This window comes from Clytia hemisphaerica, unplaced genomic scaffold, assembly GCF_902728285.1.
Source record: "Clytia hemisphaerica strain Z4C2 unplaced genomic scaffold, Clytia hemisphaerica genome assembly, whole genome shotgun sequence".
Lineage (NCBI taxonomy): Eukaryota > Metazoa > Cnidaria > Hydrozoa > Leptothecata > Clytiidae > Clytia > Clytia hemisphaerica.
This window is the reverse complement of record NW_027103512.1, coordinates 174,713-187,304: the sequence shown is the minus strand read 5'-3', so window position 1 is coordinate 187,304 and position 12,592 is coordinate 174,713. Positions and strand designations below refer to the sequence as shown.

At 35.3% G+C, this 12,592-nt stretch overlaps 1 protein-coding gene across 1 annotated transcript; it reads left to right on the top strand.

The window, feature by feature from the left end:
• The first annotated feature begins 1,658 nt into the window (after positions 1-1,658).
• Positions 1,659-10,952, top strand: LOC136799207 (fermitin family homolog 2-like). The gene is made up of 11 exons (XM_067055892.1): positions 1,659-1,905; positions 5,077-5,699; positions 6,070-6,138; positions 6,664-6,861; positions 7,080-7,139; positions 7,407-7,453; positions 7,667-7,788; positions 8,219-8,493; positions 8,692-8,754; positions 9,040-9,189; positions 9,530-10,952. Exons 1-11 carry the CDS (start codon positions 1,764-1,766, stop codon positions 9,863-9,865), a joined length of 2,085 nt encoding a protein of 694 aa, XP_066911993.1. The 5' UTR covers positions 1,659-1,763; the 3' UTR covers positions 9,866-10,952.
• Positions 10,953-12,592: the final 1,640 nt, after the last annotated feature.

The window sequence follows — 12,592 nt, the reverse complement described above, 5'->3', positions numbered from 1 at the left end:
AATATCGTTGCTAGATTAATTTACGAACCAATTTAAGTTATACGGTACTAATGTCTCTTTCGTTCTGAGTCACGTAAAAACTAAGGGTAAGGGAACCTAAATAAAAGCCTGTCCTTTTTTCGCATAGATATCTGCAAACGTATAGTAGTTTACAAAAAGATTAAAAATATTTTCATCGATCTTGCTCGGTCTTTATCTTACCAAGAAAACCTTTGATTTTCCGATGGAAATAAATTTCCCCAGCTAGATTTTTAACATAATCTAAATTTTTGATTTGACTTTCCACTTATGCACCTTCGTAATAATATACTGTGTGCATTTTATCTCGAGCAATATATGAATATGGAGCCATCTTGTGTGATATCCATCTTCAAAGATTCTTTTTGTTTTTCAAGTAATTAATGGTTATTATTTTGGGCAATAGAAGAAAATCAGTTATCAATTGTTGAATTTATAAAATACATACAACTTATCTCTGGTCTTTGAATAGGACGACATCTTTTAATAATTTAAAGGTATAGTCTATTGATTTCAAAGGCCAGGATTTAGAATTTGAATTCCATATGCATATAAAATTTAAAGTTTGAATGTGAATGGTTTGGAAAATAGGAAATAAGTATCTCAAAAAAGAAGAAAAAATAAATATCAACTGAATCTGAAGAAAATTATGTAAAAAAGATAGTTTTGAAAAAAAAAGAAATGAGAGAAGCTGGCAAAATAGAAGGCAGGACCGAATGAAAATGATAAATGCTAAAAAAGTGTGATGGTTTCATTAGATAAGTTTGAGGTGTGGTTTATCTGATATTCCGATGGCGTATTGGCGGCCGCCCACGCTAAAGCTCTAAAGGAGCGGGCCAATATACCATCGGAGAGGAATGATAGTCGGCCTTTGATGTGCCGCATCCTCAGTCGGGTTCAACAGCCCTTGTCCGTAAACCTATAAATATTTCGGTTGGACCCGCCAATCCCCGAAAACGTACCGTGAGTATCACAGCGCGAATAAAGTCGAGTTAATATTTTCTCTTTGAAAACTTGACCTCTGATACTCAGGGTACCGAAAACTAGGGCTGGGTTACCAGACCTCCCGCTGCAAAATTCTTGACGTGGTCTCGCAAAATTCCGCAATGTAAATCTTCCAGATGTTGAAGTACCAGATAAATCACCCGAACCATCGATTCGTGACGTGTGTTAAAGGAAAAGTACAATTGCTAAACTAAGCTAGAACCTATTTTTAGAAAACTTTTACCGAAGTCGGCGCTAAACAATGCGCTTTTAAATAATGAGGAGTTGTTTCTCGTTTTTTACCAAATTAGGATTTCTTGTCAATTTAACAATGCAGCGATTAAATTAATTAGAAGAGCCGTCGTTCATTCATTCCTCGGAAGAGTTATGATTGGACTATATCTAATTATGCAAAAAGTTGTTATCACTCGGAAATATTTTCATGTTTTGGAATATTAATTATTCGTTTACTATCAACACACTCGTCATTGATTCGAATCTGCTGTCCATCTTTGATTTGAGAAGTGAGGCGGCGTCTCAGCTTAAAATTTTTTATATGTCTTTAAAATTTTTGATAAAGATTTCAAGTTTTTTTCTGTATAATTTTGACTGGTAATGCTTAGATATTTCATGATGTGGTTTTCATTTATTTTTATAGCTGAATATATAAGTGAAACCAAAGGAAGCTCGCATACATAAAGAAGCAGACGTGGTCTTGTTTTGGGGGTGTTTGATGATTTTTTTCTAGAATTTCAACAAAGATGGCAACCCTCGCTTCTTTGAGTAGCACTCGATCGTTCACCTTGAATGTTCATGTGACTGACCTTAACACTCAAAAAAGTATTGAAGTCAATCTCGAAAGCCATGTTGGCTTTGTCATGCTGGAAATCGTTGAGAAATTAGGTATAAAGTTTTTATTTTTACCTCCACTGTTTTTCATATCAATCTAACCTTTTTGGAATGATAGCTAGGTGTTCCGTTAAAATGAAGCAAGAAATTCTGGTAAAGTTCTATTAGTTTGTTTGATGTTTTAAATGTGTCTTTTCGGGGATTAACAGTTTTTTTCATAAATAATATTAGAACATAGAACATGACCGGCTGTCAACGCACCAGGCGGTCATAGAAAAATTGTTCTGTTCACGTCAACCGCCCGCATCATATTTTCCGCTGATTTTCTGGTGCGGAGATGCGGAAAAAAATCTGTGTTCTTTTAAAGTATAGCTTTTTTTCTCAATTTGCTCTGACGGCCATCAAAAAATTGTTTTGCTCGCGTCACCACCCGCCCCTGAATTACTGGCGTCCTCCCGCCCGCATGCATTTTTAACACCCGTTGCGACCAGTCAGGCCCTCCTTGGTCTTTTATAACATTAGTTCGGATAGAATAAAAACATACCTGATCAACACAACCAAACTCTTTCCTTCCCAACAACTTTCGTTTTTGCCTATGTAGGTTTTGAAATCCACAAAGTAATGAACCTCTTATAGCTTTATCTGAATAAATCTGGTTGAAAACCTTCTGTCGGGTTTCATTCCGTACGTTTTTTATCCACAAGACTATTTACAAATTATTTTCTTTAACAGGCTTTAAATCAACATTGTATTGACATATTTAATGATGTCATAATCAGCGCCGTGCATATTTTGTCAGTGCCGTGCATATTTTGTCAACATCTTTTTCATTGGATAAATACCAATAAAATATAAATTTATCGCCCGCGAGCATGGCTTAGCTAAGCGCATCTCTCTTATTCATTATCTAAGAATTGAAGCGAACAAAGATTACCGCGTGGGCTGATAGCGGACAAAGGTTATTTGAAGATATATTCAGTTATAATCCAAGGTAGAACAATCTAAACATAGAGAGGAGGTATTTTTTCGTGCTCTATACGATGATCGGTATTTTTTTTGAATTCTATGTTTAGATTTTTCTACCCAGCCCCGTTGCTACGTACGCGCCCCTTGTTGCTAAGACCTTTGCTTGAAATCAAAAAGCGAAACCAAAAAAATTTAGCACACACTGCCGTTTGCGTAGTATCAATAAAGTGAAAGGAGGTCATGACTGGTTGCGACGCGAACAGAGCATTTTTTCGATGACCACCTCAGACTTTACGAACACCTGATTTCTTAACACCTGATTTTTTAACACCTGACAATCTCAACACCGGACAATCTCAACACCGGACTTGAGTCTGGTGCGCCTGGTATACATTATTTTGAAGGAAACTTTGTTCCGTGTCCAGAAGTTAAAAAAAGTTAGTACCGGAACTAACTCCGAACAAAAGGTTTCCGGTACTTTTTTTTGGCACTGGACAAACACACCAGACTGTCCAGTGCGTTGACAGGGTCGACCCTTTGCCCAGGTCAACCCATGCTAATGTGAGGGGAATTGGGTACCGTCAACTGCTCTAGCTTGGGAGGATTGGTTGAAACATCTGACTACAATCGATGACGGAATACTTGGCACAAAAGGGAAATCCGCCAGGAAGTTTTGAAACCACATTTGCAAGTGCTCTAAAGTAGTTTCGAAGGGTAGAGTTTTAACCCTGAGTTATAACGCTATACAGCGCTATAGACTTAAGACTCCAAAAGTTCAAAAATGGTCCAGTAGGGCTTGAAATATAGCCTAGAATGTAGAAACCAATAAATCCCTCCCAGATTGAAATAATCAATGAAATCAAGTTGAAGGCCCTAAATTGACATTCTTGCTTGAACTTCAATTTTCATAAAATGATAAATTAACTGGCCAAATGATTAGCCAAAAGTGCCAATATGTTATGGCACTGATTTTAGTTGATATCTGGTCTGTATTTTCACTTACTGTTAAATCTCTTTGACAACAAATTTGTTTTGATAACTCCACCAAGTTTATCAATCCTACTTCTTCGTTCCTCTTAGAGTGCACAGACACTCTGGTGTGTTCCACTACGGATTTTTTTAATATTTCCATTTAAAAGCCTACTCGGTGCGAAAGAGAAATATTGTATTTTTTAATACGCTGTTCATTAACTCAAATCAAATGACTTTGGAGGTTCGGTGAAATCACCACCATGGCCAAATTGCCGTCCCATGTTTTGTCAGATACTCCCAAGTTAGAGCAGTTGACAGTAGTCAGTTCAAGGTGCTTTCAGGGAGCTAATTGAAAGCGTCTATAGTTGCAAAAATAAGCCTCAAAGCCTCCTGCGACTCAACCAAATAGAAATAGGCCAATGCAATGACTTCTTTCAAACTTTCAAAGGTTTAAACTGCCACTATTTGCCTACTCTTACAAATAGAATAGGCAGGGTAGAAAGTTGGCTGTCTAAAAGGCAGAATTTATGAGATAAAAAACAAACATGCAGAATTTTCTCCCACATCTCTTCAGTGTTTACAAAATACCAAGATTTTCTTCTAAAAAAAACAACATCTTCCTGTAAAATGGGAACAGCCGAATTTCATCTCTGAAAAGGCGGTAAACAGTGGTAAACAAACTGTGTTTCTGGAATGAAAATGAGGGAAAATGTTTTACACCTGTTTTTTTATCTGTATCTAATGAAATAACTACTTTGTAGAAAAAATAATACAGCTCAAAATTGAACAAAAAGAATTCTTTTTATATATTATTTGAGCCCAACAATCTGTTTTTTCAAAATTGTTTCGGATTGGGGATTTGTACGTTCTTTTATTAGTGCTCGCCTACAGAATTCCTCATTCACAACTAAAAATGGTGATGAAATTGGTTTAAAAATTAAAAGTTTACTTTGTAGCCCAATAATGACATTTTCAGCAACATTTATCGTAACATGCAGTATCATGCCCAAAAAGTAAATCCAAGATTTGATCAAAATAAATTGATCTGGGAGGGCAATTTGAGTTGATCATCTGTATTTTGTTTGGGAAGTTAAATGCTGAGGATTGACCAGTTAGGAACAGGCATCTGGCCCCTCAACACAATCATGGCTTTTCAAACATGACAGTGCATTGAAATTTATTAAAGCTTCCCAAGAGCAGAGTCGTTAACAGATAATATTTGGTCTTTCCATCTTTTGATATGTATCAATTTTTAATTTTTTTTAAGTCTTGTAAATTTCATTTTAGATGTGACTGCTGATTACTCAGACCATGCGTTGTGGTGGCCAGAGAAAAAAATATGGCTAACTAAGGCAAGATTGTCACTGGCATCTTATGGAATTATTAATGACACTCAATTACTTTTTACACCTCAACACAAGAGTGTCAGACTGTTGATGCCTGATCTCCAGGTCTTTGATATGAAAGTAAATTTTGCTGTCGATGTTTTGCACACAGTTTCAGAACTTTGCAATGAACTTGGTGTGAGACATTCAGAGGAGCTATCATTTATGAGACCATACGAAACTGGGACGGCCAAGAAACGAAAAAAGGGTAAAAAAGGTACAGGCTCTAACACTGGATCAGATGATGCAAGCTCACAAGGCAGCTTTGGGAATGGCACTCTTGGACGATCTACAAGTCAAGAGCCAAGAACTCCAAGTTCTCCAGCTAGCAATAGACTAAATAATTCTTACAATCCTAATGATACTTTAAATCCATATTCCACCGCAATGTCACCCATGCTTGCACACAGTCCTAATGCGCCTACACAAGATCAACTAGAGCTTATTGGCCTTGGAAAATCTGTATTGGAACGAGCAAGTTTCAATTGTGGATGGCTTTCTTCCTCAGAATCTTTAATGCAACAGGTAATTTCTGAGTTATGAATGATTAGAGAGTTTTTCTACAAATTTTCAGAATTTTTCTGAAATTCATAGGAAAAATTCAAATTAGTTCAAACTCTCATAGTCTTAATGTCATATTTTTCTTTGAGTCAAAATTGTCTGATAATTTTTTTTATTGAATACTTTAATGTTGTCATTTTAGAGTCTTATCTATAATCTGTTGGATTACTGGCTATTTTAATTCTAAGTAGAGTTTATTTAAATTAATAACATAAACCCATTCAGATATTTCTTTCAGTTTTTCAAATAACCATTATATTTATTTATGTTTACTTTCCTTGCTCTGTTTGAGCAATCCTGATTTTTCAACGTTTCCTTTGTCTCTAAATTTCAGGGAATCAAAGAATACGACACATTATACATAAGATATAAATATTTCAACATTTTCGACCTCAATCCCAAGGTATTTTTTTTCACAATTAGTTTTTTTACAGAAATTAAAATTCAGCTATTGTACTACTCTTTAGAAATATAGGCCAGGGCAAACCAGTCCAACATTTCATCCAACATGACTTGGAAAAAAAGTGAAAATTCAAAAAATAAAGAAAAAAGTACCATCAAACCAATCCAACACGAAAAATTACACAATTCGATGAGAGAGCTTCTTTAATCTCGCCGCAAATGTTGGATGAAATGTATGATGGCGATCAAACTTCATCCAACACCGTCCAACACAATTTTTTTCTTCTTATTTTGAATTTTCATTTTTTTTCAAAAATTTGAATTCATGAAAAAAGGCATGTTGGATGAAATGTTAGATCGGTTTGCTCCGGCCTTAACCAACACTTAAGGCTAACCAGGCATGATGCACCAGGTATAGCTAAAAAGAGTTGTGTTTGTTTGCTCGTATATCTGAGTTTATATATGGGTCTGACCTTTTATGTGATTAACTTTGTCATACTTTTACCCAACCGTCTTTTTTCATTAGATTGACGAAGTTAGAATAAACCAATTGTATTCACAAGCCAAATTACAAATCCTCACTGAAGAAATTGATTGCACAGAAGAAGAATCAATCACTTTTGCAGCACTTCAGTTCCAAGTGAAAGTTGCATCACAAAATCCACAAGGGAATTCTGGATCAGATGAAGTCGATGATATTGATTCTGCTTTGAGTGAATTACAGGTACTTCATAACTTCTGATGTTATTAGATTAGGCGTGTGGTACAGGTTAGAAACAGGACAGACGATTTTTAACGCCAATCAGTTAACTGAACCCCGTCTCTCTTGAAATCACAATAATTGTGCTACCAGCAGACGCTTCCCTGCCTTGTTGAAATATGTTCTGTATGTTAAGTTTGAGGATGACTATAATAAATGAGAATTCGATTATCTTCTTTAAGATGACTCTAGAAGGAAGCAGCCAACAACCATCTGATATTCCTACAACTCACACCAGGCCTGTAAGTATCCTTAATACATCTCAACTATTCTTGCAGTGTAAGTATATATAAGTAAGATTACTTAATCTTTCTTCCCAACCCAAATTCCTGTTTTTTTTTCAACGCAACATAATGCTGACTTCAAAACCAAAAGTTGCAAGGGAGATAATCTTCCGAGAAATTTTTCTTGAAAGACCTTTTGATAAGATCAACGTATTTTAATCGAAAAGTTGCAGACTTTATTGTTATAAAATGTTGTTTTTATAACTTTTACATCTTCAATTTTAGACAATGAGCCACATACCAGAGATGTTCGATAACTTGAGTATAATAAAGTAAGTTGGAATCACCATACCATATTTAGAAATGCTTTTTTATTGGCTACTTCAGGCTACTTACTATGCACAAAACTATAAAGTCTTATTTATCTTTATTTTATAAATCTTATTTCGCGCGAAAAATTATTCTTCTATAAAATAATGTGCTCAAAAAATGTAATGCTCAATTATAGTAGCAATATCATTTGAAAGTAACAATTTTCTTTTCAGGAAAAAGACGTTTGGCACTAGCAAAACAAATTATTATTTCCAATTCAAAGACACTCATATAGCTTACTACAAAACCATGGCTGATGCTCAAGGTCCACCAGTACAAAAGTTCAATCTTAAAGGTAAGTTTTCCACAGTTTTTTGATTTTTTAAAAAATCATTGATTTTTTGAAGTGTCTTTTATATTGAAATGCAGTCATTTTTTTAAATCGAAAAACCAAAAAGATCAAAAAGGAAACTAAAAGAATTCCATAGAAATTGCATTAAAAGTATTTTCATTCCCAATTCCTATTTCTTAACTGGGCCCACCAGAAACTTATTTGATGTCTATTTTGTCTTGTCTGTCTGGTAGTGGTTTAGTTTATTTTTTTTTTACTTTTCCCAAAACTCAACTTGGAATTGGTTTGTAATCAGTATTAGGCAAGTTGTTACCAAAATCTAAGAAAGAACGGCTTCCAAACTAAGGTCTTCTTTTATAGACTATAAGAGCTAAGTCTGAGAGCATAACACTGCTTAGCATGTTCTTTCTCTACCTTCAATCTTTTTATTTAGGCTGTGAAGTTACTCCTGAAGTTAATATTAACAAAGATAAATACAACATTAAACTCACCATACCCGGACCTGATATGTACGAAATGGAAATGGGATGTAGCTCACCTCAACAGTACGTAAAATGGATGGCAGCTTGCCGACTTGCGTCCAAGGGGAAAACAATGGCAGATCCAACATACGAAATGGAGATGTCTGGTGTTCGCACTTTCTTGAACATGCAAAACGATGTGAAAGACTCCAGCAAAGATGATGGGGATTATGATGCTGGAGCACATGTGAGTTTTATTTTTACCAAAATGAAAATTCCATTCTCACTCTATGAATGTTTCTGTCATGAAGTATAGTAATCATCAACGTTAGCTATTACATAATTAAGAATTTTTTTTCATAAAGAAAGAAACCTTGAGATCTTGTCTTACTGGCGTTTTTTTTAATTTCCCTTTATTAACTTCACCTCTTTTCACACATCATAGGGTGGTATGCATCCAGAGGACTTTGTTCCCCAAAGAGTACTGAGCAAATACAAAAGTAAACAGGTATGTGTGATAACCTAGCATGTGATAATGATTTCTTAAGCAGATGTTTGATTGTGCTCAATATAGTTTAAGAGTGAACCCTTTCTGTTCTTGTCATTTTGAGCAATGGTTGATTTTTAATCACCTTAAAAAAATTATCTGTTAACAATTCGAACCGGGAACCTTTATTCAAACAAATTTGATTGTTTTGATGTATTTTCTTTGTTATACTTCTTAAAACTTTTACTGTTGTCCAAAGTGAATTCCATAAAATATACAGCGTATATGTTTTCCCACACTTTTTAGATTGCTGCACGTATCCTAGAATCACACACCGCATTCACTAAACTTGGTGTCATTGAGGCCAAGATGAATTTCATCCGGCAATGGCAGGCTTTACCCGATTACGGTGTTTCCAAGTTCAACTGCAAATTCAGAGACTCGAAGAAGAAACAAGTAATTTTTAATTAACTTTTTCACTAAAACTGATATTTTTATTGTCGTTGTCCAATTAAAGAAATTATACCCAAGTTATAAACGCAAATTGGTTACCCTCGTGTTAATTCCAATTTGAGCCGAAGTAATTTTCTAAAACCCTGCTTTAATAGCGTTAATAAATTGTCACACTCGTATTCCCGCGTTAAATACTTGATTCGTGTAACGAGGTATATATTTTTTCAATACAGAACAGTCATTGTTGTCTGTCATGAAATGCAATTTCAGTCACTAAAGTAGTTAAAGTTATATTTCTTGAGAAATTTCACAAATCGCTAAACCCTTTTTCATTTCTCCTCAGGAAATCATTGGCATCGGCACCAAGGGAATCGTTCGTTTCGATCTCAACAGCCGCACAGTGATCAAACAATGGAGATACAGCACCATGAAAAACTGGAACGTCAATTGGGAAACCCGCGAAATGATTGTGACCTGCGAAGGAGAGACCATCATTTTCTCACTCCTTGGTGGAGACATTCGTTTAGTCCATGAATACATTGGTGGCTATATTTTCTTGTCCATGAGAAAGGACGTGAATGCAGCTCTCGACGTGGAGATGTTTTATAAATTGACTGGTGGCTGGAATACCATCGGTGGTGGTGAAGGCAAAGATTGGTCCTCCAAACCGGGGTTATAATAGAATTCTTATAGAAAGAACATATGATCGAGAGTTTCTTGTGGTGAAAAGAAAAAGAGTTTAACCATATCAACAGGCCACGTGATTTGACCATGCTCAGACGTTGTCAATCGACGTATGTTTTGGAAAAGTAGAGTTGTGAAACCTCTGAATGCTTTCTCACCATAACAGAGATGATTTTGGTATGGTTGCAGCATTTAAAATATTTCAGCCGTTTTCGATCTGCAACGTCTGAATATGATCAATTCTGGGGCCTTTCGTTGGTTGGTTGGCTGGCTGGCTAGTAGGTTTATTTCTTAAAGGGTGTTGCTACTGTCTCGCCCATAAGAAAGGATTACGAAATAAATAATTAGAGAACTATATACAATGACAATACATGCAAAATGTGAGAAGCATTCTCAATCATTGAAGAAACAGCTAAAATACGGTTCTTTAACTGGTGGACGCTGAAAATGTAGATTTTTTTTTAAAATGAATTTTAGTTTTTTCATTCTTTTTAGATATTTTTGTACTTAACCTTTTTGTTGATGTAACGTAACTTGTACCCAGGTGTACCAATTAAACTTGTAAGGAAAGTGAGGAAAATACCCTCAAACATTTTCTCTGAATTCATTCACAAGAGCCAAGACTCTATCTAACAACATTCAGAGAACTTTCAAGCAACCTTTTGTTGTACCTTATTATTTTAATTTCCGACATATGGTATTGAATTTTCATTATTTTTTGTATATTGTGTTGATTATCCCAAATTTTCGAACCATGCTTGTGAAAATCTGTTAGTTTTATTTAGAAAATTGGTTTATGAGTTTCCTGGCCTGTGACCACCTGATATTTTAATTCTTTACCAACTTTCTGCAAATAATCATAACATTTTCTTGTTTTAGGGTCCTTCGAAAAAATAACTATAAATTATTATTTTTAGTTTGTACCATCTTAAGTATAATATGTATCCAAGATATTTTTTCATGTTTTTGTTTTCTTTTTTTTTGTTTTCCTTTATAAATACATATTATAACAACGCAATTTTTAAAGAACAAAATAAGAAATTGTCGTCTTGAAATCCACACTTGACCAATGGCAAAATTAAGTTTCAATAACAAATTACTGTTTAAGATTGTTAATCGGGAAAAAGATTCGAAGTTACGCCTTATGGACCTTTTTTACTCGTGCCCCTTTTACGTCGGCCCTTATTACGCCAGTGACGAGAAAAATAACACCAATAAGGGCCGGCGCAAAAAGGATCGATAAAGGACGTCAAACAAGTAAAACCAATAAAAAAGGTATCAAAGGAGAAATCAGAAGAAATAGTAAACCGTAAAACAGTCAGTATTTCCCATAATTTACGCACTCCGGCAAATTACTTTTAAAATTCACGAAAACACAATTTAAACTTGAAGTTGAATATATTGATAAATTCTTCATTCAGACCAAAAGTTTCGAGTTATGCGCATATATGATATGAAAAAACTTTTTATTCAAGTGACAGCCAAGTAACATTCTAACAAGTGTATTCGTCGTTGGTGCGAAAATCAATCATTCTAGTTAATAAATGATGAGTGCGTGAGTGATGATAAACTGCCATGCCAATAAATTGAAGACCATGGCGGCATATGTGTGTTAGGGCTTTAAGTTTCCTGCAACAGTCATGACCCATCACCGCGATATTAATTGTGTTGATGATGGGTGCGTATCAACAAGAAGGTAAAGCGTCGTGAAAATGTAAGAGCTATTGATTTCAAAGCCTTAAAAAACTAGATCCCAAATTTCTGTAAATCTTCAGGCTTCACTTTTTCTAGCTTGAGATATTGCGTTGAAGTCCACTCCAACCCCTTTGGGACTTCAAACTTAACATGGTAAGAGCTTTGGGAAGAGTAATCTCTCACCACCAGGGCGGGAAATTCCATCACTAAAAAAGGGCGTGTACGTGTATGTCAACAAAGGGCGTCAGATACTGAGTGGTTTGAGGCGATGACTTTGATCTTTATAAACAAACGTAAGCGCGGGAAGCAGAATTTGGCGGTAAAAAGTTTTTGACGCGACGACCACGACTGGCCTGGAAACTGGGCAAGGACAAACGACAAAGTCAGGGAATCAGGAATGAGTTTGGCCTCACATTGTTTGGTCAGTTATTCTCGTTTACCATCTGTTTCATTGTTTAATGATCATTTTAAAGAATCAGCGAATAAAAGTCACGACTGGAGTAGTTACTATATTGTTAAAGAGTTGCTTTTTACATTAGTTTTACATTTTATCATCGTATTTCAAAGCATGAATGAAACACGACACGTTTATTCACACTTTTGTAGAAACTTTCTGAAAGCCATGCTAGCATCGTTGTGGCCATGTTAAAATCGACAAATGAAACAATGGATTTTAATGATATACCTACCTCAGGGGAATACTTTGCTAAAACAAAGGCAAAAATTTGACAAAAAACCTGAAATTGTTCAACTCTTTTTTAAACTTTTGAACTTACATAGTCGTTTCAGAGTGACTAACCCCCCTGGAAATTTTGGATAACAAATTATCCTCTAAACCAGACCCCCGCGCTCGATAGGATCGATCATCGGAACGGCTCGATGACGGATCGATATGTGATCGATGGATTACTTATCGATCCGGATAGGAGATCGATAGAGGATCGATACTCAAGATTTTTTTAAGCTTATGATTAGTTATCGATCTATCATCGATCTATCATCGATCTTTTATCGATCTTATCGCATA